At 38.5% G+C, this 24,709-nt stretch overlaps 2 protein-coding genes across 4 annotated transcripts in view; one reads left to right on the top strand and one right to left on the bottom strand.

The window, feature by feature from the left end:
- Positions 1-5,790, top strand: part of LOC148852660 (ENTH/VHS/GAT family protein) — a 61,886-nt gene extending 56,096 nt beyond the window's left edge. For both annotated transcript variants that reach the window (XM_088944650.1, XM_088944651.1), the window contains exons 9-10: positions 3,576-3,737; positions 5,231-5,790. In XM_088944650.1, coding sequence (XP_088800776.1) covers positions 3,576-3,737; positions 5,231-5,549 — 481 coding nt within the window. In that variant the 3' untranslated portion in view covers positions 5,550-5,790. The remainder of the gene's footprint in view (positions 1-3,575; positions 3,738-5,230) is intronic.
- A 2,535-nt stretch (positions 5,791-8,325) lies between these two features.
- LOC148852661 (Tetratricopeptide repeat (TPR)-like superfamily protein) lies at positions 8,326-24,347 on the bottom strand. Of its 2 annotated transcripts, none has more exons than XM_088943555.1 (3): positions 22,426-24,347; positions 21,269-22,274; positions 8,326-8,625 (listed from the first exon to the last, which is right to left on the bottom strand). In XM_088943555.1, exons 1-2 carry the CDS (start codon positions 24,207-24,209, stop codon positions 21,521-21,523), a joined length of 2,538 nt encoding a protein of 845 aa, XP_088799681.1. In that variant the 5' UTR covers positions 24,210-24,347; the 3' UTR covers positions 8,326-8,625; positions 21,269-21,520. The 2 variants fall into 2 exon arrangements, with proteins under 2 accessions (XP_088799681.1, XP_088799682.1); XM_088943556.1 differs by having other exon boundaries at positions 8,326-8,672.
- Positions 24,348-24,709: the final 362 nt, after the last annotated feature.

Below are 24,709 nucleotides of genomic sequence, written 5' to 3' on the forward strand. Positions count from 1 at the left end.
CCTTGTCCCAGCTCACCAAATGAAATTTCTTGCCCCCTCCCCCCCCAAGGATAAATACTTAGCTTTCCACCCATCCAACCTCTATCAATGACTTCACTGCTCCAACAATCGGCATTCCTAGATATGTGAAGCTCACCAATTCTGCATTCCATGGTATCAGCACACTCCAACAAAACTCCCCTCCCTACCTCTCCAACTGCTATTATAGTGCTTTTGGAGAGATTTATCTTTAGCCCTGATAACAGCTCAAAATTTTCAAAAACTACCCTCAAGTTTAGCATCTGTTCCACCTTTGCATCTAAGAAAATTAGAGTTTCATGTGCATATTGCAGATGAGTAATGCAAGGTCCATCTCTTGCCTTAAAGCCATCAATTAAGCCCATTTGGCTTCTCTCTAGCAGCAAGTTCAAAATCTCCATCACCCATAACAAACTGCAAAGGAGACACAGGTTCTCCTTGCCTCAATCCCCTAGAAGCTGAAAGAAATCTGATGAAATTCTGTTCATCAATATTGAGAACAAGACTATAGACACAAAAGAAAACATCCAAGCCCTCCATTTCTCCCCAAACCCCATCAAACTTTGGATTTCTTCTAAGAAACCCCACTCCACGTGGTCATAGGCCTTCTCAAAATCAACCTTACAAACCAAACCTAGTCTACCATTCCTCAGGCGGGAGTCAATGCGTTCACTTGCCACTAGAACCCTGTCCAAAATTTGCCTCCCTTCTACAAAATTCATATGAGATTCCCCAACCACCTCATGAAGCATATATCTCAGTCTCTTGGTTAAAACCTTAGCCAACTTGTATGGGCTGCTGATTAAGCTTATTGGCCTAAAGTCCTTCAAATCCACTGCCCCTTCTTAGGAATTAGGGAAATGAAGGTGGCATTCACCATCTTCTCTAAAGTCTTCTCTCTATGGAACTCCTTGAACATTTGCCCCAATGATGCCTTTTAGAGCATCTTTGACTTCCTCCAAACCAAACTCTCTCAATTCAGGTTGCTGAATTTTCACTCAACTTATTTGGTATTAGCTCTCCGAGTGACATCCCTCTATTTTTTGAGGTGTACAATGCCTTGTAAAAGCCAACCACCTTTTCTTGAATTTCACTCCATGAGTCCACCATCTCTCCTTCCACCTGAATTCTTGAGATGAAATTTCTCCTCCTTGCATTGGCATAAGCGTGAATGAAAGCCATGTTTTTATACCCTACTTTTAGCTAAATCATTTTGGATTTTTGTCTCCAGCTCTCCTCTTTTCTATAGATTAGGTTTTTCAGTCTAAATCCAATCTTTCTCCTTCCACTCTCTCCTCCCTCGAAAGAAGCATGTCTTCCTCCATTTTGTCCAGCCGCACCAATTTTTCCAAAATCTCCTTCCTAATTGCTACCCTTCCAAACACTGATTTATTCCACTTCTTTTAGCAACTGTAATTTTCTAGCCAGTTTGAAACCCACCAAACCCTAAACATGGAAACCCTCCCATTTTTCCTCTGCCCATTCTTAAAAATCTGGGTAGTCCAACCACATGTTTTCAAATTTAGAAGGTCTTGGACCAGCAATTGCTACAAACTGTCTCGGAAAAACTGGTTTATGGTTTGACATGAGGAAAGGTAAGGCTTCTTGAATCAGGTCTCCTACATGTTCTTCCCAATCACCAGAAAATAGAAATCTATCTAATCTTCTTCGAATTGGTAGTTGTAAATAACACCTACAATAATCTGAATTAAAAGAAAAGAAACAGGAGAAAAGGAGATTGAAGAGAGAGAAGTGATGGAGGAAGAAGATGGAAGAAAAAGAAGAAGAGAGAGTAGTTCAAAACCTCTCTTCAGCTCCCAATGATCTCTTTTATTCTTTTGTGGTAAAAAATAAGGACAATTACATGAGTTCCTTTAGTAGGGCGTCCATCACTAAAGAGCAATAAAAAACAATAAATAAGAGAAAACAGGCTCATAACTAAGGCCTACTACCTACTAACACAAGTCATAAATATAACTTAAAGAAAAACAAAGAAACTAAGGTCCATAACTAAGGTCTACCTACTAACACTGAAGTAGATAAAAAGTAAAGAAATAGGAAGAAGCAGCCATTATAATAACTGAGAAGATTTCCCAATAAAAAATAACAATAAAATGATTCCTTAAGACAGAAATCATCATTTGATTAGTCAATGAAGCCTTATCCCAAACATTGTGATTATGTAGATGACTGATGAATATAGTTCTTCCGTTCCACTTTGTTTAGGATTGTAGCGTCACAGATGTATCTTAAAAATCACTGATCCCCACTATATTCTTCTTTGGCAAATTTGGTCATTTCATCTGCAAATTGGAGATGGAAAATTTTCCATATTAAACAAGTGATCCCCACTTGACAAAAGCTTATCATGTCTGCAACACATATTCTGTAGTGAGATGAGAATTAGATTTGGAATTTTATGGTACTTTTGTACATAAGGATGACTGTTGTAACATACCCTATATGGGCTAAGACACACCTGTACGTGTCTGTTTTCTGCCCTGTTTGAACTGTTCTCTGATATGGTGTGGTCAACACATAAAACACTTTATTTTCTAGGTGTGCATGACAGAATTGTCCATTTACACTTACTAATATAAATCTCATTTTCTGGTTGAGGTCAAAACATTTGTAATTTTATAGCACTTTTGTACACTAGGACAGAATTGTCAAAATCTAGTAGTTCCATTATTTTGAATGGTACAGGAGGATGCCCAGATTTGGACTTAGTTTTGGAACTCGTTGGAACCTAAGATTTGTAGTAGCATAATTTGCTTCGATACATTCTAGATGGATATCAGAGCAGGAAAAGAAAACATATTTTGGGAGTAACAGCATTTCTCGTATCTATCAATTGTTTCAGTCATTTTTTAGCCTACAAGGGTTAAAACATTAAAAGGTTTATGGTCATGAAAACATATTCTGAGATGATGAGATTGGAGCTATGTGAATAATATCTATAAGCCTATCACTTTTGAAGTTACAGTTAAGCAGCAGTGGTGGAGTGCTCGCATTATGGTTATGAAAGACATACTATTGCCTTCTTTAGATTTTTAAAGAAACCCACAAGCTATGCTCGCAAAAGAAAAAAAAAATCATGATGCATAGAAAATGCTCAAATCACATCTTTTACATAAACTTATGGAAAGATTATTTGGATTTATTTATTCTATACCTTCAAATCAACAACATGAATTAGGCTTTTGGTATATAAAGCTGTCTTAATAATATGGACTCAATTTAAGATATCATCTTAAAGAAACTTAAAGTGGAGTTAGGATAGAAGAGCTAAACTTGGTTTTTGCATGAATCGTTTTTAGCATTTCTTAAATTTCTATAAATAAATTCCATATTCTTTTTTTATATTTCCAAATTTCCTCAGATTTTCTAGATATTTGAACCAAATTTTTGAAAGTTTTTTCCATTTTCATATGGTGAAATGCCTATCAAAATTAAAACTTCGAACCATCATTGGCAATACAATGAAACATCCAGCAAGTTATGCCTTTATGGTTTTTCATGAATTCTACTTATATTATATTTGTAATTTTTTGCAGAGATGAGAGAATGGTTTCTCAAGCAATTGAACTAAATGATCAGTTGCAAAAGGTGCTGGTCAGACACGATGCACTTCTTTCAGTTCGGGCACCATCTACTGCCATTCATTTTTGCCATGAAGAAGCAGAGGAGGAAGAGGAGGCTGAAAGTCTTTTTAGGAGGTATATTTTGATTTATGTTTAAGCCTTTTATGTTGAACTCATGGATTCTCTTGTATTTGGGAGCTATCAGGAGTCACTGAGGTTTCCTTTATCCCCATAATGATAAATAGTATTAGATATTCCTCCATGCTCTTGTTTAGGTTGCATATACGCAATTGGTCTCTAGGAAGCCCAATCCATCACTTGCACTTAATCTCTCTATTAATAATGCTTGGCACCATATTAAGGGAAGGATTTTTTTTTTCCCGTCTTTATCTCATGGTTTCCAACTTCCAAAACCAATGGATCCTTCATTGAGGATCCAGATAATCCTATTACTGGTAGATTTAGGAATCCAAAGAGGAAGTTGTACAAAGTATTCCCTATTTCCTAACATGGTAGTAGATCATTTGATCATCAATTGGCATAACATCTTTGAATACCTCAACATACCCAAGTATTTGACCCCATCTTTGATAGACAAGTCTGTTACTCAATCTGATACCAATATCAGGTCTAGGGATTAAAAGCAATACATAATTGTTCCACCTGTCACAAAGTCCAGGAACACATTTGAGTTCAGTCCAGTTCAATGTTTCTAGTAAACATTCATTCTCACACCTTAAGTCACAACCCGAGCAACTGAGACCCATTGCTCCACTACCTTGGGCAATGTGAAAATGATAACCTTGTTAGGATAGATTCCCCAAGCCTATCCACTAGTTGTAAACATTTAAGTCTACATTATAACAATTATGTGGTCTCATAAATAAAACTAATATGAACTAAGGGGAAATTTAGCAAAACAACACAATGACACATGAAATAAATGTTCTTTTATTTATAATAAAATATGTACAATACATCTGTTGGATTTGAGGAGATACACATTTTCTAACAAAAGGGGAGAGTGGCCAAGTAGTCAAGAGCAACAAACTGTAAATTTGTTGAATTGGGCTTCTAGAAAAGCAGGCATTTGTCAATGTGGGCATCTATGAAAGCTCCACTTGTCTTGCTTCTGACATACATTACATATTGTAGAATGTGTAGCACTTCCTCTTGACATACATCACATATTGTAGAATGTGTAGCACTTCCTCTGACATACATTAGTTCAGGAGAAGGTGTTTCAAGTGTGTTGGAATCCTATGAATCCCATAGTACATCATAATGAGATATTATGGCCTTGCAAATTAAAATGACCTAATATCATGATATACAGATTTTGATATTCTGTAATTCGGATGGGTGTAAAACCCCACCTGCGGTGCTAATGAGCCATTACTGTAGGTGCTATTGTATGGTTGCTTTATCTGTCAGTGTAAGGCAAAACCCAGACATAACTGCTGACTGTTTTACAATGGCCCATTAGATGATAATCCAGTGGGAGCACTATGTATTTCTCATTTTCCTGGAGGACATATTACTTGTACTATTGCATTTGCACCCTCTCCTAGTTGGTAAATGATATATGTCTTTATGACATATTTTCCTTTACTAATGCAACCTTGCAGAATTCGGAAAGGAAAAGCTTGTGCAAGACCTGAGGATGAGGATCATTTGGACCATTCCTCTATTTTACTTGGATCAATTCATGCAGATAGGCTGAATCGTCCACTAATACGCCCATTGTCTTTGGAACCAAGAGAGCCTACTGCACCTTCTCCAGCTGTTGTCATCCCTCCTCCCCCAGCCAAGCACATTGAGAGGGAGAAATTCTTTCAGGAGAAAAGGGGGGATGGTTCGGCATTGGTGGGTCACATGAGGGGCCTCTCATTGCACAGTCGCAATGCCAGCAGCTCGAACAGTGGAAGCATTGATTCTAGTGATTGACCAAGCATGATGATGCAAAGGTCTCTCCCCTTGCATTCTTTAGAATCAATAGTTGAAGTTAGGGTGATTATCTTGTGAGCGAGGCTTTACTGTTGTCTGGAGAAGGGGTTGGTTCCTTTTAAGAGGATGTCGTGTGATATTCTTGTGCTGATCACTTGGTGCCACATCATGCACCGTCCTGATATAAACAAATGACGAAGTCTACCATGGCAATGAATGTGCAAATATTTATCAAAGAAAACCATGAGTTGTATGCGTTTTATTTTTAGCTATCTTTATCCGTTCTATGCATGGGTCGTTTGTGAAGTACTGTTTTTTTTTTTGTGTGAAAAAGATGATGGGTGCTTGGAATACATAACGGAACTATGTAAAGCACCCGTCTATCTGTAAAAGGATACCTTGAAACACTAATTCTTGACGATGACCTGAATATCCATGAAATAGAGAACAGCTGAACTGGTTCGATCAGCATATGATCCCTTTTGTAAGCTGAAAAATTGTTTTACTTTGATCACTTGTACATGTTATCATGCCAAGGATATTGTATGCTAATCTTCAGTCTGCACTTCAACCAAGCCAGGTTTCGGATTGTAAAACTCTAAATAGCTCATAGCTGAATTGGTTTAACTGGTCAAGGTTTTAAAAGCTGAGCTGAAAACGAAACCACTTTGACCATTGATTTCTGGGTCAGCATTTCAGCTGTCCAGTCCGAATGGGTCAATCCCTTTGTAATATAAAACGTCAAAAATAAAAGGGTACTAGTATATAAGGGCAACTTTTGAGTTTTAATATCAATAAAAGTAATATATTTAGAAAAAATTTAAAAATAGGTTAATTTTTTAAAAATAATATTAATAAAGGGTAACAATACTGTTCATCTTCTTTTCTTGCCATTTGTTCATTAGTCGTCGTCTGCTGCTGCCCACCACCGCCGTCCATTGCTACCCACCACCACCTCTGCCTCCTGCAACGTTGCTGGAGGTGGTTGGAGGCAGAGGTGGTGGTGGCGGCGCTGGTGGTCATTCCTATGCTCACCACCCGTCTCTGACGGAGGTGGGCAAAGGCAGTGGTGTTGGACAGAAACCACCAGCGCCGTTGCCACCACCTTTGCCTCCGGCCACCTCCAGCAACATTGCCAGAGGTAGAGGCGGAGGTGAGCGGCAACGGATGACGGTGGCAGGTAGTGGTGGGCGGCAACAGACGGCGTTGGGCGGCGGCAGACGGTGGCTCTGGTGAACAAATGACAAGAAGAAGATGAACAATGTTTTTGTCATTTATTGATATTATTTTTTAAAAAGTTAACCTATTTTTGAATTTTTTTTTTTAAATATATTACCTTTATTGATATTAAACCCCAAAAGTTGCCCTTTATATGCTATTATCCCAAAATAAAAATTAATTAGAATCAAGGTTCTAAATATCAATACAGGCCGATATGCAGGTAGGGTGTATCAGCCTGTATTGGTGCTTTTTTTTTATGTTTTATTTATTTATTTTTTCAAAACCAGTTCAGAAGGATCAGTTTAAGTTCCGGCTACCCTTAGAACCATGGCCTGACCTGATACACCCTCTATAGGGGTGTATCGGGAAGGCCCCAATACGATACACATCAGCTGATATAAGCCTGGTTTGAAACTTTGAATACCAATTCAAGGGTTTCTAAAAAACTCTCGGTTAGGTGGAAAGCAGAAGCGTTTACGCCATGTTCAGTGGATCATGGAACTCGGTACCGAGCCTGAAGTAGAAACACCAAAACATGGATAAATAGAAAAAATTGATAAATGGAAGAATGGAAGAACAGAATGGGAACAAAGGTAATATGGTGAAGTCGCACGGTCGAATTAGAACAATCATAAGCTTTAAAACAATCAAAGTTGGTGAATGAAAAGATTATCTGCAAGGTATAAGCTTTGAACAATCTAGTGTATTCCATCTTTATCCAATGCATTAGACCATTAGACAATACCAAAGTTCAAAATATTAGTATTGCAAAGTATATCGGTAAGGTAGGAAATGAATATGTTTCACGATATGCAATAGATGTACATGGATGTGGTGCAATATGTTTCACGATAGCCATTACCAAACGTTAAGAAAATTCTCATAAATCCCATGGCAATTTGATGCCGGAAGTGTAAGGTAACAGAAGAACTTCGATTAATCAGTCCCCCTCCGTGAATTTTGATGAATACCTGTTAGATTGGTTACCACTCTTCAATGATGCCGGTTGATTAGTTATTAGTTTTCAAGTATCATTCCTTTTTAGCATCATAGTAGACTCAAATCCCACTACATTAAGTTATAGTTGAATAACTATAAATAAAGTACAAATACATGCGAAAATTATTTTAATAATTTATATGAAAAAATACATTATAATAAATATATCAGGAGATGTAAATATCATACAATAATTTATCATCAAATTATTTAATGTAAATATGTTCTTATTTATTTAAGTAGAATTATCAATTAATAATTATAAAAAATATGGTCAATCTATAACATATATTAGATCCATGAGAATGCAAAAAATCCACAAATCAAAGTGTACAAGACAACTATATTTTAATTATTAAATGAATTATTCCATATCTTATTGTTTTACTATTGTATATTATAAAAAAAAAAGGTCAACTTAATCTTAAATTCTTAATATGATTCCTAATCATTATGTAACTTCTTAAAATTAATACCGTGAAGTAAGTTTTGTAGATAATATATTTTTTTCAATAAATAATAAATATGTTGTTATTTATTGCAAATTGACAAGTAGTTAATCTACAAAATTACATAATTTTATTTTTCCATTAGAATTTCTAAGGTACATGTTACAAAGTTGATAGAAGCAATGATATGATAGTAACCGTCTAATGAAGTTAGAGCAGTAAATCTATGATGGTCAAGTTTAATCTGCAAAACAAGAAGATAGAATACTTATTGGCAATAGCTGAGGCACGACAGACGTTCAGTGAAGGTACAGCTCTCAACCTTGGCATTGTGTGCTTTCATAGCCCAAAGCAACGAATCAAATCATTACATATGCCCAACCTTTTTCCATTATATATATAGCACTCTACAAAACAATGAAAATGACCAATATAACTTCAGTCATCTTCTTCCCTACAAAAGTATTGATAAACAAAGAGAACAGAATATTTTAGCTTCCTTCATCCCCCAAGACTACATACAAGAGGCATATATTAATGGATTCTTACACATATTCAAGCTTTCCATAAATCAGACAATACAGACAATATAGTGCATTTCTCAAAACTAAGGATACATGTTGGGATCTCGATGGACAACCACAAAGGTTTAGAAAGTAGAAGAAAGAAAATAATGCTAGTAGAGATGAGATACTTTAAGTGAATCCATCTCCTTCATGGTTCCATTTTTGTTTATCTAAGAAAAATGAATTATTAATGGCATGCCTCATATTTTCCATCTACGTTCATGTTCCAAAGTTTTCCACCAATCTTATATCTATTAGTAGTACAACAAAGTGGTTGAATTGTTCCATAACTTTCTTTCCTTTTCATTATACATCATATTGTGTCGCTATCTCCTGGATGTTCTCTATCAACTTACTTTTATGTCACTATCTCCTGTTACATCAATTAGATCGATCCATTTGTATTGTCCAGTTTGTGGCATAGAGACTTGAACCAATTGTCATTTGTCATTAAAATTATTATTTACTTCTTAGTTCAAGTCAACTAAGATGCTTCAGTGGATATGTGAGGTGTGATAATTGTCAAAACATTGTAGAATCACATTCTCCAAATAATAATGGAAGTCCTATTATGTTTTTCTACTTGTACGAAGCATATAGTGGTAAACCACCATTTTATACGGGAGAAAGTTCTCAATGGAAAATTTTATACTCCATCCATGTCTCCATTACATTATGACCTGTTACAATTGGCCGGCATCCCTATTAAAGGTGTAGCAAAATTATGTCTACAAGAGCTTCTTAGCAAGTTAGGCACGATAAATACCTTTGCTCCAACTTGAGGGGGATTGTTGAGATGTAAATGAGTAAAGATATTATTGAGATTTCTTCTTGCAACTTCTTATTCTCTTGTATTTGTCACTATCCATTCTTTAGAAGGCATTGCCCTTTGATGTCTTTTTCACATAATTGAAAATACAATGTGGGAGGGTGTGGGACACAAATGTTCCCAACCCATTCTCCCATTTTTTCTTCCCCTCGTCTCTGCATTTTTCACTTTCTTGAAAAAATCTGGTCATACAATAAATACAACAGCAAAAACTAACCCAACATTCTCACACTAGTCAGCCCAATAGAATCTCCAGTATGTGAGAAGAATTGATGGACAATGAGAATCTGTACAGCCACAAGTATTATCCTCAAAAAAGTTTACGGCCAAAAAGGAAGAAGAAAAATCATTCTCCTTAAAGTGAGCTCTAAATGATAATCACTGCCTTGGAGCCTCAATAATGACATTAGTCACTCTTTCACAGGGATATTTTTCTGCTCAAAAACCCAAGAATTCCTTTTCATCCAAACAAACCATCATGCAGCCAAGGGTATAGTAGACCAAAAAAACTGCCTTTCCTACCCATTCCAATTACTTTCCAATCCTATAACAAAGCCTGAACAAAACCCAACATGCATCATTGGTAAGAGATGGCCTTAGAAGAAAAAAGTTCAAATCTTGTAAGTAAAATTGCAGTGAATGAAGAGATGGTTGTAAGACTCTTCCTCCATCCTGCACAAGGGGCAAAGAAGGTCCGTTGGATAAAATCCCTTTCTCACTAGCACCTACTCTACTTGAGATTGTTAGACAGTGTGTGCCCTTAGCTCCAATCAGAATGATGTACCTTATGACATTTATTGTAAATGAATAAAATACATATTTGATTCATGTTATTGTGGTTTGTTTCTGTGTAATACCCTTAAACTGGACACTTATGAGACTCGTGTTAGTTTAGAATGTTCACAGCCGTTGGATAAGTCTTGCGAGATTTATCCTGCTAAGGCTGACACTGATGTGCCGCCAAGTGTTGGGGTGGCCTGTCTCAACTGCCAGGGTGAGACCCGAGGTACACGCAGTTTAGGTTTACTTGAAACCCTGAACCAGACCAGATTTCCAGTATTGCCCTGGACCTTGGAGATTGATGAGCAAAACTGGAAAGTTACACCTGACCCCTAGACTCGATTATGATACTGCACTAGGTGTCGGATCGGACTATCTTTGATATGCTAATCAGTGAGATCCTTAGAGGGGGTCAAAACCTAGGTATGTTGGGACAGTCTGAGAATTCATCTGAGTGGGTGATCATAGTGACAGGATCGGTCCCTTTGTCGGACAAAGGTAATGATCGGGAATGCACTCTCTCTGATGGAAACCAAGACTATCGGCAACCGATTTCAATCGTTGAAATTTGTTTTGCAAAATATATTTTATATATATATTATGGTTTCAAAATGTATGCAAAATGGTTTTAATTCTCGGGATCCATGTGAGTAGAGAGTACAGCATTGTTCCTTGCAACCGAGAGAGAGGTCATCTGTTGTCGGGTAGTATATGATCATTATGGGCTGAGAGGTTAAGTGTAAGACCATTGAGGGTAATACCTGATGGGCTAATCTTGCATCTACCCACAGTCCATGGGCTTTTATAAGGTGGCTTGGCCCAGGGACCACTTAGTGTAAGTGTTGGGCCCATTAGAAGTTCATGTGATGGGCTCAGGGGGTCCACTGTCCATAACAGTGTATTCGGCCAGGCCTTGTAACAGAAGCTGGGCTGAACCCATGTGACAGATGTGTAGATCTATGTTTGGGTCCCATGCCATACAAAGAAGCCCAACTGGGCAGCAGTTTGGAAGCATGCTGAGCATTAAGACTTCATGGGCCTAAAGCCCATTTGGAACTGGACTAATTTGATCAGTTAAATAAAGGGGCGGATCTAAGATTAGATTAGTAGATAGGATAGGGTTTTACCCTATCCACTCAGGGAGTCTAGATCTGAATATAGATTCAGATCTGGAAACCTCCTAATGAGATTAGGAGAGAGCTTATCTAATCTACAAATAAGATAAGGGACTATCCTTATCACTTAAAGGGAATTTAGATCCAAATATGATTTGGATCAACTACTTCTAATGGGATTAGGACCTGATCCCTTTAAGGTTATAAAAGGAGGAGGGGACGGCAGCCTCTTAAAAGATCACATCCTCAATTTCAGAGCAAGAGTTATAGAAGAGAGAACATAGCATACAGTGAGACTGCGCAATTTTCTCCTTGTCGCCTCCTTCCTGCCGCCGCCATAACTACCAGTACGATCTCCTCTTCAAGCAGGAGGGGTCAAGATCAGATCTTGATATCAGCCTTTGGGAAAGGCTGATTTGAAGTTGTGCTCACAGCCTCCAGCGAATTCTTGTGAAGGGTTCGGTTCGTTGGACGAACACTGCTGATTCTGCTCCAACATTCACTGTGTCATCTTCAGTGGAAGCAGTCTTTGGAGTCTTTCTTTGGGTGTGAACACTTTCGTTGGGAGATATTGTTTCTTCGTATCAGGTATATCCCTCACCTGCTTCTGGTTTCAAATCTGGTTCGATTTAGGGTTCAAGATTGATCATTGAAAATGCAGATTTTCTAAAACAGGGAATGTGATTCCCAGATGAGGGGAGAAGAATTTTTTGAAATTCGCCTAACCTTCCTACAGGGTTCAGCCATCCATATGATGGATCTCTCATTCCTTCAGAGATTGCAGCATAACCTTTGCTTTCTCTTTTTTTTTTCCTCTACTCTAGTTCATTTTTCTTCAATTCTTTCTTCTAGAACTAATGGGATCACTTCTTCCTGAGAGGGATGCTTTTGCTGACAAGGGTCCTACGTTTGGGAATTTAGGTCCCCTGCCCCAATTTTATCAAAATCTTAGCTAAAGCAGAAAGCTTCTCTAGGATTAGGTTCAAAATTCAGCCCCTTTCTTCTTTAATATCACTACCTAGAAAACCTCAACACTAGGGCTTGTGACATCACAATAGTAAGCATTATGTTCAAGAGAGGCTCTGACTGGATCTGCACCAAAAGGGAATGCAAAGTTAGAAGAAAACTCATCCTTGTCAAGTAAACCCTAATTGGAGAAAAGAAAAAGAACAGGGGTTGGAGACTCCCTTCTTCAAATTGGAGTAGGCCTTCTTTTGTTCAAGGTCTGCTAGAAATTCATCCTGGTTGAGTAAACCCTAATACACATCAGTTGATTATTCTTCCTGTGCTTTACTAAGAGGATGATACAAGCGACCAACATGAAGAAGGCATGCCTGGTTCACATGGATCCCATGCACATCATCACATGGATCAACGGCCTAAGAGAACCATCCGAAAAGCCAACAAGGTTTTCAGGGTTTGATTTCCACGCACATGATTTTGTTAGAGAGATTGTCGAGTCATCAAAAATCCTGTCTTTTTCCGTTGTATATCTTTAAATAGCTGGGTAGTAATCGAATAGAGGGAGAAAAAGTCAACCAATTCCTTTCCCTTCCGTATCCTAGAGCCTACCTCACGCTCGAAGTGAGGCAACTATCCCTCCTCGTATCACTGGTGCTTTCATTGTTCCTCCCTTCCGCCATGGCCGAACAGGTCGCTACTGGTGTCCAAACACGCTACAAGCCTTTCGTACCTCCACCAAATCCCAACTCGAAATAATCCAAGCTACCTTGAATGAGCTTCTGTTGCGTCTTCCCCATTCCGATAAAACCAGTATCGCCATCAACCCGCCATCATCATCGTCTCCAAACTTTCTACCCCTTCTTCAGCCATTACCATCCACCCCCTCCGTTGTGAGATTTGCCATTTTGACAGCTCTAATCCCCACAATTGGATCTTCCAAGCCGAACGATATGTCTACTTCCATCATACTCCTGATGAGCATCCTTTTACATGACCGGTCAGGCTTTGAGTTGGTTCCAATGGATACATAGGAATTGGCAGCTCTCTACCTGGAAGAACCTCACAATAGCCATCAAAGAAAGATTTGGTCCATCCTCCTTCGTCAACCACGAAGCCTCCTTGTTCAAGCTCACCCAAACCTCTACCATCTCTGAATACCAGTCTCAATTTGAGACCATCTCCAATAGGATCGACGGGTTGCCTGCTACAACCATTTTGAATTGTTTCCTCTTGGGTCTTAAACCAGAGATTCAGAGAGAGCTGTCATGAAGCCTGCCTCAATCTCATCAGCTATTGCATTGCAAAGCTGATCGAAGATAAGCTTCAGCATTGTCCACCTCCAACCCACCCTCCTTCAACCACTGCCGAATTTTCCACCGTCACCATCCATAGCTCTACTCCCTTCCACCAACTCTACTCTGACCAAACCTTCCCCACCACCTTCCCACAAACCATTGTTGTTGACCTCTTCCACCTCCGAAGCTTCCCCAACATATCTGTCGTCTTACCCCAACAGAGCAGCCCATTGCGCACAAGGATTGTGCTTCAATTACGACGAGAAATACCGCTCAGGACACCGTTGTAAGTCACCGCAACTCCTTATTCTCCCAGATGATGAAACCGAACCTCCAGACCCTGATTCCTTTGATACTTCCCCTCTGGTTCATCTAGATTCACCTCTCCCCAAATTTTCCCTCAATGCGCTATGTGGCAGTGATTCCCCACGCACCTTTCACCTACAAGGTACCATCAACGATTACCCAATTTCCATCTTAGTAGATATGGGTAGCACCCATAATTTCCTCTATCCCCGAGTTGCTTCCTTCCTCCACTTACCAATCAAACCATCTGGATTTTCATCAGTTACAGTAGGAATCGATGATCATCTTACCTGTGCTGGAAAATGCTCATTGATTTCCTTGACGATTCAACAATTTCAATTCTCAGTCGAATTCCATTTACTTCCCATCTCTGGTTCCGATGCTGTCCTCAAAATCCAATTGTTAGAAACTCTTGGCCCCGTTACAATGGACCATAAGGCCCTCACCATGTCCTTCCATCTCCTAGGGAACTAGATCAAACTACATGGCATCACTTCTCCTTCTACTCCCACCTTGAATTCTCACAATCAGCTCCGTCGATTGGTTTCAACCAACGCAGCAGCTGCCTTCTACTGTATCAAGGCACAACACAAGCTCTCCATTTTTCCACCCTCCTCCCTTTCAGACCAAATTCCCACAGACACCCCACCAGACCTCTGAGCCTTGATCCTTAAATTCTCCCATATTTTTGACTCAACAACCCAACTACCACCCCATCGCCCAATTGAGCACCGAATCTCCCTAATACCACAATCCACCCCTGTCAACGTTTGCCCTTACCGCTACCCCCAATTCCAAAAAGAAGAAATCGAGCGCCAGGTGAAGGAAATGTTTAGAGCCCAACTCATCCGCCACAGTACCAGTGCCTTCTCCTCACCAGTCCTTGAGCTGATGCATAATTGTTGTGCGCTGAGCTAATCGTGCATCCAACGATGCGATTGAGGTGGTGTCGGAGACATGATCAATTAAGTCTGGAGTAAGTCGACCATAGAAGGCCTGGTAGGGTGTCATTTCGACTGAGGAGTGGAGCTAAGTGTTGTAAGAGTATTCAACCCATGGAAGGAGTGGCACTCACGAGCGTGGTTGATCGCTAACAAAAGTTAACCAATTCCTTTCCCTTCCGTATCCTGGAGCCTACCTCACGCTCGAAGTGAGGCAATTATCCCTCCCCGTATCAGAGGATCAGCATTGAAACCCAGATTCCACGTATGGACACCTTGATCCATTGCCTCTGTTGGAAATTGTACCCCTTCTCTTTCAGCTACAGATGAGCCCTCCACCAGGTCAAAGGGAAGCGTCTTCAAACAAAATTAAGTTCAATCCATAGGCTCGGCATGGCCCTGGTACTTACACCATACACTGATCGGTTTAAAGCTATGGACCATTGAAAATGTAAAGTGGACTATCATGTAAATATTTACATCGTTCTTATTGAAGTTGTATTTACATGTAAAACTCGACATAATTGGAGTTTTTCATCAATTTTCAACATTTAACTACACTCCATCCAAACGCTAACAAAACCAAACCGAGTGTTTAATTACACCTATTCATATTCATATTTGTCCCGCAAATAAATGCAGCCTTAGAGTCGAAAAAAGAGATAATAGAGTGTTATTTCCATCCCCTAACGCTCGGTTCAGCATGGCCCTGGCACTTGTGCTTTTAAATGATCACGTGACTTAGAATTTGGGTCAGCTAAACTGACTGTGGTTTGGCATTTGGTGCCTTTTCAAATTTCTTGGGAGTTTCATTATTGATGCTAGTCAAAGCTTAGCAAAGGACTTATCCTTAGTCCTTCTAACTAAATGGACGGTCAAGACTTGTGCAAAGAATTAGTAACCTGTAACCTTTCTTTCACTGGAAGGAACAATTGGGTTTCCCTCCTGAAATTTAAAATCCTTTCTACAACCTGTGCCGAAGTGCAATGTGTCGTCAGTTCTGCCACTTCAGCATCTTCTCCTACCTTCAGCAAATCATTAGACAACTGGGCTTCCAACGACAATAGTATCCAAATCTTGTAGGGTGCTTCTTGAATAACCAAATTCATTAATCTTCAAGCTTGGCTCCCTCCAAAGTACAGGTCGCCACACTCAAATCCAAAGTATCTAGCTCCTTAAGGGTTCCTCAGCACCTGTCAGCTATGTTCTTGAATATATCAAATGACCAGACATGAGATGGAAGTCTAACACCTTCACCCGAGGGATTTCTTCTAGTTTGATCTCATTTGCACTAAGGTTCCCTTGTCCAATGATCACCAAACCCTTTGTTGATTGTATTGAAAGAGCTGGTACTCCTCCTTTAGACTTCCTACTTCTAGAAGGGCTTTACCTTCCTAGAATGGGACTAGATTCAATGCACCTTCAGGGCAAGCCTTCTTTTAATGTCTTTTGCAACTTTTTTCCAGTTTATTGACTTTTTATTTGCATATTACCACAAACTTTTATGCCATTCCAGCAAGTTTTGCTTAGCACCAACCCCTTCCCCATAACATTATTTGGCCTTTTCGTTTGCACCACCTGAGAGAGCTTATCTCCATCGGCTCCTCTACATAGGAACTCTTGTAGCACCTCTGTTGTGAAGGATGCCCAGTCTATGCTCTATTATCCCATTGAGATACATACTAGCCGCTTTCTTCCTTGCCCAAACCATTCAGTTAGCATAATAAACCAGCCTTAGGAGTGAAAACATAACTCCACTTTGAATAGCTTTGCATTAATCTTCAGGGTATTACTCCAGTTGTGTATTTCTTTGAGACCATTGCCATGTCTAGGAATCCTTTTAGCCAAGCTGCAGAAACAAACTGAAGATAGATCATTGCTTTCTTCTCTTCTCGCACCTTCAAGCTGACCTGGTTTCTCACCTTCAGCTCTTCAAACAAAAAGTTTTTGGCTTCCACTCTCATTGCCTTCCTCCATCTGCCAAATGGTTTGAAGCCCTCACTAGCTCCTTCCTCCATCCTCGTAGTAGGCATATCATGAAGCTAAATCTTCCCTGGCTAATGACATCTCTCACTGTTAACATTATGTACCAAGGCAGTGGTTATCATTCAGAGCTCACATTAAGGAGAATGATTTTTCTTATTCCGTTTTGGTAAACTTTTTTAAGGATACTTGAATACTTGTGGCTGTACAGATTTCTCATTGTCCATCAATACTTTTAATATATTAATACAATATTACTTTACATTCTTCAAACAATAAAAAGAAAATCCAAATTAGAGATTCTATTGGGCTGACTATTGTGAGACAAATTGAATCTTTTGACTTTTCTTATGCCTAAACCACCATTTGGAAGAGGTTGGCAAATCTGCCCCAATCAACCGATTGATACCTTTTGTCTTATCAGTAATAGAAAAAGAGAGATAGGTACAAAGGCAAGGGAGAGAGAAACTCTCTTAACTCCTCCAAAAAGTATAAAAACATAGGTAAGTCCAAAACAAATGATTTCTTCCCACCCCTTGTTTGGTCGGTGCATCTACAAAAGAATTAGTACACCTCTTGACCCATAGGAAAAACATGAAAGGGTACTCTCAAATAGGAAAAACATGAAATCAGCTCTTCTCACAACCCCCCTCCCCCCTCAAACTGATGCCAAGAGAGAAACATCACTTTATCAGCAAGAAATTTGTGTTGTGCACGATTCATAGCTTTGGTGAAGATGTCAGCAAGTTGGAGTCCAGAAGAGATATGTGGAAGGGAAATGTGGCCTGCAAGAAACTGATCTTGAATAAAATGGCAATCAACTTCAATGTGCTTTGTACATTTATGGAACATGGGATTTGAGGAAATCTTGATTGCACTAACATCATCAACATGGATAAGAACTGGATGAGAGGCCAGAATATGTAGGTCCTGAAGAAGAGCTTCCAACCTTACAATCTCACTACAAATAGATGACATAGCACGATACTCTGATTTAGTAGAGGATTTAGATATTGTTGGCTGCTTTTTGCACTTCCAGGAAACAAGTGAACCACCGAAGAAAACACACCATCCTGTTGTAGACCTTCGCCAACATCTACATAGGCAAATAAGCCCAAAAAAGATGATGAGAAAAACAAGCCATGAGACAAAGTACCACAAAGGTATCTAATAATCCAAAGGACAATGGACATATGTGGTTGTCGAAGAGTTGAAACAAACTAGTTAACCACTTGGACTACATAGGAGATATTAGGACAAGTCATGGTAAGAGAAATAAGGCTATCCACAAGCTGCCAATATGATGTAGTATCTGTAAGAGGTTCACCATCATCCTTAGAGAACTTCAGACTGATCTCAAGAGGCGTGTCAACTTGCTTATCATTTGTATGATGAGCCAACTTGACTAAATTTGTAGCATATTTTTGCTAGTTGACAAAATAACCCCGAGAAGAACGAGTTACCTCCAAACCCAAGAAATAGGTAAGAAGACCAAGATCCTTCATCTTGAAAGTCTTACTGAGAAGAATCTTCACATGGCTAATATCTCAAGATCATCTCCAGTAATAACGATAGAAGCAAAAGAGTAACACCCTATGGCCGAGTGAGGATAAAGATCAAATAAGACTCAAACCAATCTCTATATAGGGGTGCTCACAGCTTGGTTAACCAAACCATGGGCCTTTTCTCTAAACTGAACCAGTAATACAAGTTTTTTGGAAAACCAACAACTAAAACCGAACCAAAGTCGATCGATTAACCAGTTGATCGGTTTGATTAATCGTCAGTTTGGCTCATCGATTTTTTGGTTTTTTATTTTCATAATATTATAATAAATATTATATTATAAAAACTAGAAATACATATAAAATATTATATTATAAATAATAAATAATACATTATATTATAAATATATATTTATAATATATAAATAATATAAAATGTATGAAAATATTTTAATGTACATAAATATATATAATATATATAAATATATGTGTACCGGTCAGTTCAGTTAACCAACGGTTTTTATATTGGTTTACTGAAACCGAACCAGTACCTTCGGTTTTTCGAAAATATCGAACCGATCGGTTTGGTTAACTGGAATTTTCAATTTGGTCTCATTAACTTAGTTCGGTTTTTCAATTTTTCATGATCACCCCTAGCTCTAAGGGCTTGTTTAAGTCCATATAGAGATCTCTTCAGACGATGGACCATGGTAGAATGATCACAATATCCCAGAAGGGATTTCATAAACACTGTCTCCATATGTGCATGTAGAAAAGCATTCTTGACATCCATTTGATGAATATACCATTGTTTGGCAACTGAGATGGCAAGCACAATGCGAACTGTGGTCATCTTGACAACAAGAGCAAATGTTTCCTCATAATCAATGCCATACTCCTGTTTATATCCTTGGGCCACCAAACAAGCCTTTACCAAGGCTGCTATTAGAGTTCAATTTTACAGAGTAAACCCATCTGCTACCAATGATAGAAGCATCAAGAGGAGCAAGAACCAAATCCCAAGTATTATTTTCCAAGAGAGCTCGAATTTCAGCATTCATAGTTTCTTTCCAATGCGGGACAGCCATAGCTTGCTGATAAGTCTTAGGAATCTCTATAGATGACAAAACAGTAGAAAATGAGCTATGGGGTGGAGAAAAACCATAATGGTTAGGAGGCTTAGAAACGTGAGTAGAACGACGCAATAGTGGTGGAGAAGAGGGTAAGGCAATAGAAGAAGAGGTAGGAAGAGAACTTACAGTGTTAGAGGAGGGACCTTGTACCAGTAGTGGTTGAGCCACAGCTACAAGTTCTTGAGCAACTAATTGCCTTCTGACATACTAAATGAGAGATGGAGCAAGACTTGATGTGGAGTCCAAAGAGCTTGTAGTGTCAAAGGAGCACAAAATCGAGAAAGAGGGAGTAGGACGATTAGCAACATGACTAAAAAATGAGATGTTTTCAAAAAAAAATACATTTCTAGATATCCTAGTTTGACGAGCTTGCGGATCATAGCAGAGAAATCCTTTATGGTCAGGGCTAATCCCACAAAGGCACACACGGTAGATTGAGGAGTGAGCTTAGTCCATTCATGGGGAGGAAGGTGGACAAAGCACAAACACCCAAAAACATGAAAAGAAGAAATATTTGGTGGCCAACGAAACAACCTTTAGAATGAAGAGGTATTTCCAAGAATTGAGAAAAGGATCAAATCAATAAGATGAACAGCTATACTGGTCCCCTCAACCCAAAAGGAAGTGGGAGCATGGGAGTCCTACAACAAGGTTCTCCCAAAATCCGAATCCGATCTAAATATTGAAAACTTGCAACCAAATCCAATCCAAAATCCAATTGGATTTGAAGACCTCATATTCAAATTAGAATCTTAATGGACTCGGATCTGATTCGGACTTGATCCAACTTCACTTTAATTTTTTAAAATACAAAAGTTAAAAAGTTAATTACTTTTCAACTTTTATATGTTGAATTATTATATATATATATATATATATATATTCATATATAGTATAATATGTAAAATATATTTTTATAAATTTAAATATAATTATATAAGATTAATATATTAAGATCAATAAATATTATAATATAATTGGATTCGGATTTTAATCAGATTGGATGGAGTCAAATCCAAATCCGATCCAATTTTTAATCAGATGCGGATGGAAAAATCCAAATCTGATCTGATTACATAAGCACATCAACTGAATCTGAGATAATTGGATCAAAGTCGGATCAGGCCACAGATTTTCAGGTATCATTGACAGATCTAAGCATGAACTAAATAGTGAGCAACTAACCAATCCAAAACCCAAACGCCCAACAAAACTCTTTTTCTTTTTTTCAACCAAAACTTAACTGAAAAAGTAGTGCACATGATGTGTGTGTTTGTGTGTATTAGGATGAGAAGTAATAAGTCATACCATCCACTGAAGTGTGAAATGTTCAACTTAGAGAAGATTAATACAGTTACTTATTATTCCATAGCATTGGAAAGCTACAACAACTAAGTGTGTACACAAAAAAAAAATGATTATTGTAAAACCTGATCCTTTTTTATGATGCTTTTTTCAAGATAGAGAATGAAACTAAATAAAAGAAATAACCAAAATAATCAACAAATACAAAAAAGAAGAGGAAAAAAAACCAACAAATCCTAGTTCTGTGTTGAGATGAAGGATGGTAAAGAAAAATGAGAAGAAAAAACCTTATGTTAGAACAAAAAAGACTACATCATTAATAAGAATACCTGAACTGATTCTCCATGATAGCAAGGGGTCCCCAGATGCTTCAGGATGATTTCATTGTTGGTAGAGATCTATTAGATAATGTTATCAGTATGTGGTTCTCATTTCTCAAATACTCAAACAGAATGAAACTCGTGCACACGACTTTCCAATGGGAAGTTCTATGTGTTCATGAATCATGAGCAATAGCAACAATGCAAAACTCTGTGGTCAATAATCTAAGAGGTATCATCTGTCTTCAAAATTCAAATTTATTACCAATAGTCACCACAAGAACAGGAACCTTCTCTAAAGTGATGAAATCTTATTGGATCTCTGAGAATGATCTCTCTCTCTTCTGTCTTTGAGAAAAACTTCATTGTTTTATGGCAATCTTGGCAGACTCTCAAGTTCTTCATTACTCTTATAGGAGCCGGCTTGGGCAGGCTAATCATTCCAAGGGCTACAGCTAACTTCTCACTATGGTAATTCACCACTAGGTTGTCCTTAGGATCTTTCTCAGAGGTATCTAAGACAGATATAGGATTAACATAACCTAATTTCTTGATCTTCTCCAACATTTCTTCCAACTTTACATATATTATTTGACATTTGGGATGGGACCTATCACCTGCCACAAAAGAATGAACAATTGTCCCAATCTCAATCCAACTTAAACCAGGTTCCTTCTTAATACCTCGACTTTTCATCAATTCTCTTACTTCCATGGCATCTGACTGCAAGCCCACATCCAAGTATAAGTTATAGAGCAGTACATAAGATGCAGCTGCCTGAGGTTCAAGCTCAATGACCTGCTCTGCAACACGTGTCCCAATGACAGTGTCTCTATGAAGACAACAAGCACCCAACAAAGCTCGCCACATTACTGGGTCATCCTTGAAGCCTGAGTTCAAAATGAAGTTCTCCGCTTCTGCTAGTTTTCCAGCACGACCAAGGAGGTCTACAATGCATGCACAGTGCTTTACATTTGGATCCATTCCATAATCTCTTTTCATGCTCTCAAAGTGCCTGCATTCATCAGTATAATGATTTTCAGTAAGTTAAGCTGAACTCAGGCAAAGAATTTAAATATGGATTCCAAAAGCAGTGCAGGATAGGCAAAGACATCCTACCCTGCACATTGTAAAATATTACAGCATTGCATATTCCAAAATTATACCAGAGTCCTTCACCCACAAGCCCACTATGACTACAGGCAGTTAGAACTGCAAGGAATGTAATGTGATTCGGTGCAATGCCAGAACCTTTCATCACCTCAAAGAGGTTAAGAGCCTCTTTTGCACAACCATGTTGGGCATGGCTGGAGATCATCACAGACCAGGAGACAACATCACGGTTTTCTGTTTCATTGAATGTCAGACTAGCAGCATCTATGTCCCCTGACTTTGCATACACACATATCTGTGAATTTCTGACAACTGTGAACTGTCCAATTCCAGTTTTTATCGCATATCCCTGGATTTGCTCACCAGATCTTGCTGCAGCCAAATTTGCAGAAGCACTCAACACACTTGATATTGTGAATTCATCTGGTTTTCCTCCGGATGCCAGTAATTCATTAAATAGATCCAATGCATGTTCAAATTGACCATTATTAACACAGGCACCAATCATTGATGTCCATAATACGACATCTAGTTTAGGGATTGAATGAAAACATTTCAATGCTTCTTCAACTGTCCCTGACATCGAGTACAAGTCAATAAGTGCAGTCCCAATGAATTCGTCAAATTGTAGACAGTTCTTGAATATCTGAGCATGAATTTGCGTTCCATAGTCAAAAGCTTTAAGAGCATTGCAAGCTTTGAGTATGCTTGAGAATGTAAACTTTGAAGGTTCCATTCCTCTTTTACGCATCTCAGAGAACAAATTTAGGGCCTCCTCTGCAAATTCATTAGAGATTTCAGCCTCTGAACGGAAAAACCCGGCAATCATGGCATTGAACATGACAACATTCCGCCGGGAAATAAGGCTGAATATCAGGATTGCGCTGTTCAAATCCCCAATCCTTGCATACATATCAAGTAATGCGGTTGCAACGACAACATCAGTATCTAAACCAAGTTTTACCACACAGCAGTGAAGCATTTCCCCTAATTCTATGGAACCGTCAAAACTTGAGCAGCATGCCTTTAGGACGCTACCCAAAGCATAACTATTCAACTGTAGTCCAGTTTGATGCATCTGAACAAGAACTCTCAACATTTCCTTATTAAAACCAGCCCGAACATAACCCGCAATTAATGAATTCCAGGAAACCTCATCCAACTTATCAGTATTGTCGAATAAAAACCTTGCTTGGTCGACAGAACCACACTTTGAGTACATGTCAATAAGCGAATTAGTCAAGAAGACTTGCAAACCAAAACCACTAACAATAATCAAGCCGTGAATCAATTTACCCAACTTCAGATCGCCCATTCGAGCACACACGTTCAAAGCACTGGCATAAGTAAATTTATCTAGTCTAGTACAAGCTATTCTAGCTTCCTTAAATGTATTCATACCTTTAACATAAAAACCCATCTGGGAATACCCAGAAACAAGAGAATTCCATGAAACAATATCTCGCTTCGGCATTCTATCGAACAAGACTTGGGCCATGTCCATTTCCCCACACTTACAATACATGTTTAACAGAACATTTTCCAAAAACAGGCATGGTTTGAAAGAGGTCTTAATCATATGAGCGTGTATGAGCTTCCCATGGATCAGAGACCCATCTCTGGTGCATGACTGAAGGAGATTCGTATAAGTTTTAGGGTCTAATGAGATACCCAGATAAAACTCTTGTGTATATTCGGTTGGGATGTCCTGGGTCTGAAGCAATGTGGTGTACCAGTTCCAGGGTGCTCTGAAGAAAACGCAGAGATCGGACAATCCAAAGTGATATTTGCAGATAAACTTCATACTACGGCCATTTACTACCAAAGCGTCTCGCATTCTTTTATTTATATACAAATACAAATAAGGGGTCCGACTATGACTCACACGCAGATGGTATACTAGCTCATGCGAGCATGCAAAACATTTGAATAATTGAATTAGGAAGATGCGTATTTGAGTGGTTTTTACTTTTAGGGCTGCAATCGACTTTACCTCTAACATAATAGTTCGGTTTCAATTTTAATCAACTTTGATTCAAGTTCGATTTTAATAAAATTGGAATTTGAAGATAAGTACTTATTGAAATTCAATCTCAATTAATAAAAAGTCCGGGAAATTTTCTTAAGAGTATCCTAATTCCTAGACCTTCATATTGTGTCTAATAGATCTTTATCATTAGTTGATCATGACATCGTCACATGACATTAGGTGTGTTAAATAATTTCAAAATAATAAAATTACTCTTTTATGATATTTTTCTAACCACTTTACCCATTTCTTCCCCTTTCCTCCTTCTAACATTCAGATGAAATGGATAAAATGGTTAGAAAGATATC

This window comes from Nelumbo lutea, chromosome 5 (assembly GCF_056320005.1).
Source record: "Nelumbo lutea isolate HS-2025 chromosome 5, American lotus-T2T, whole genome shotgun sequence".
Taxonomy (NCBI): domain Eukaryota; kingdom Viridiplantae; phylum Streptophyta; class Magnoliopsida; order Proteales; family Nelumbonaceae; genus Nelumbo; species Nelumbo lutea.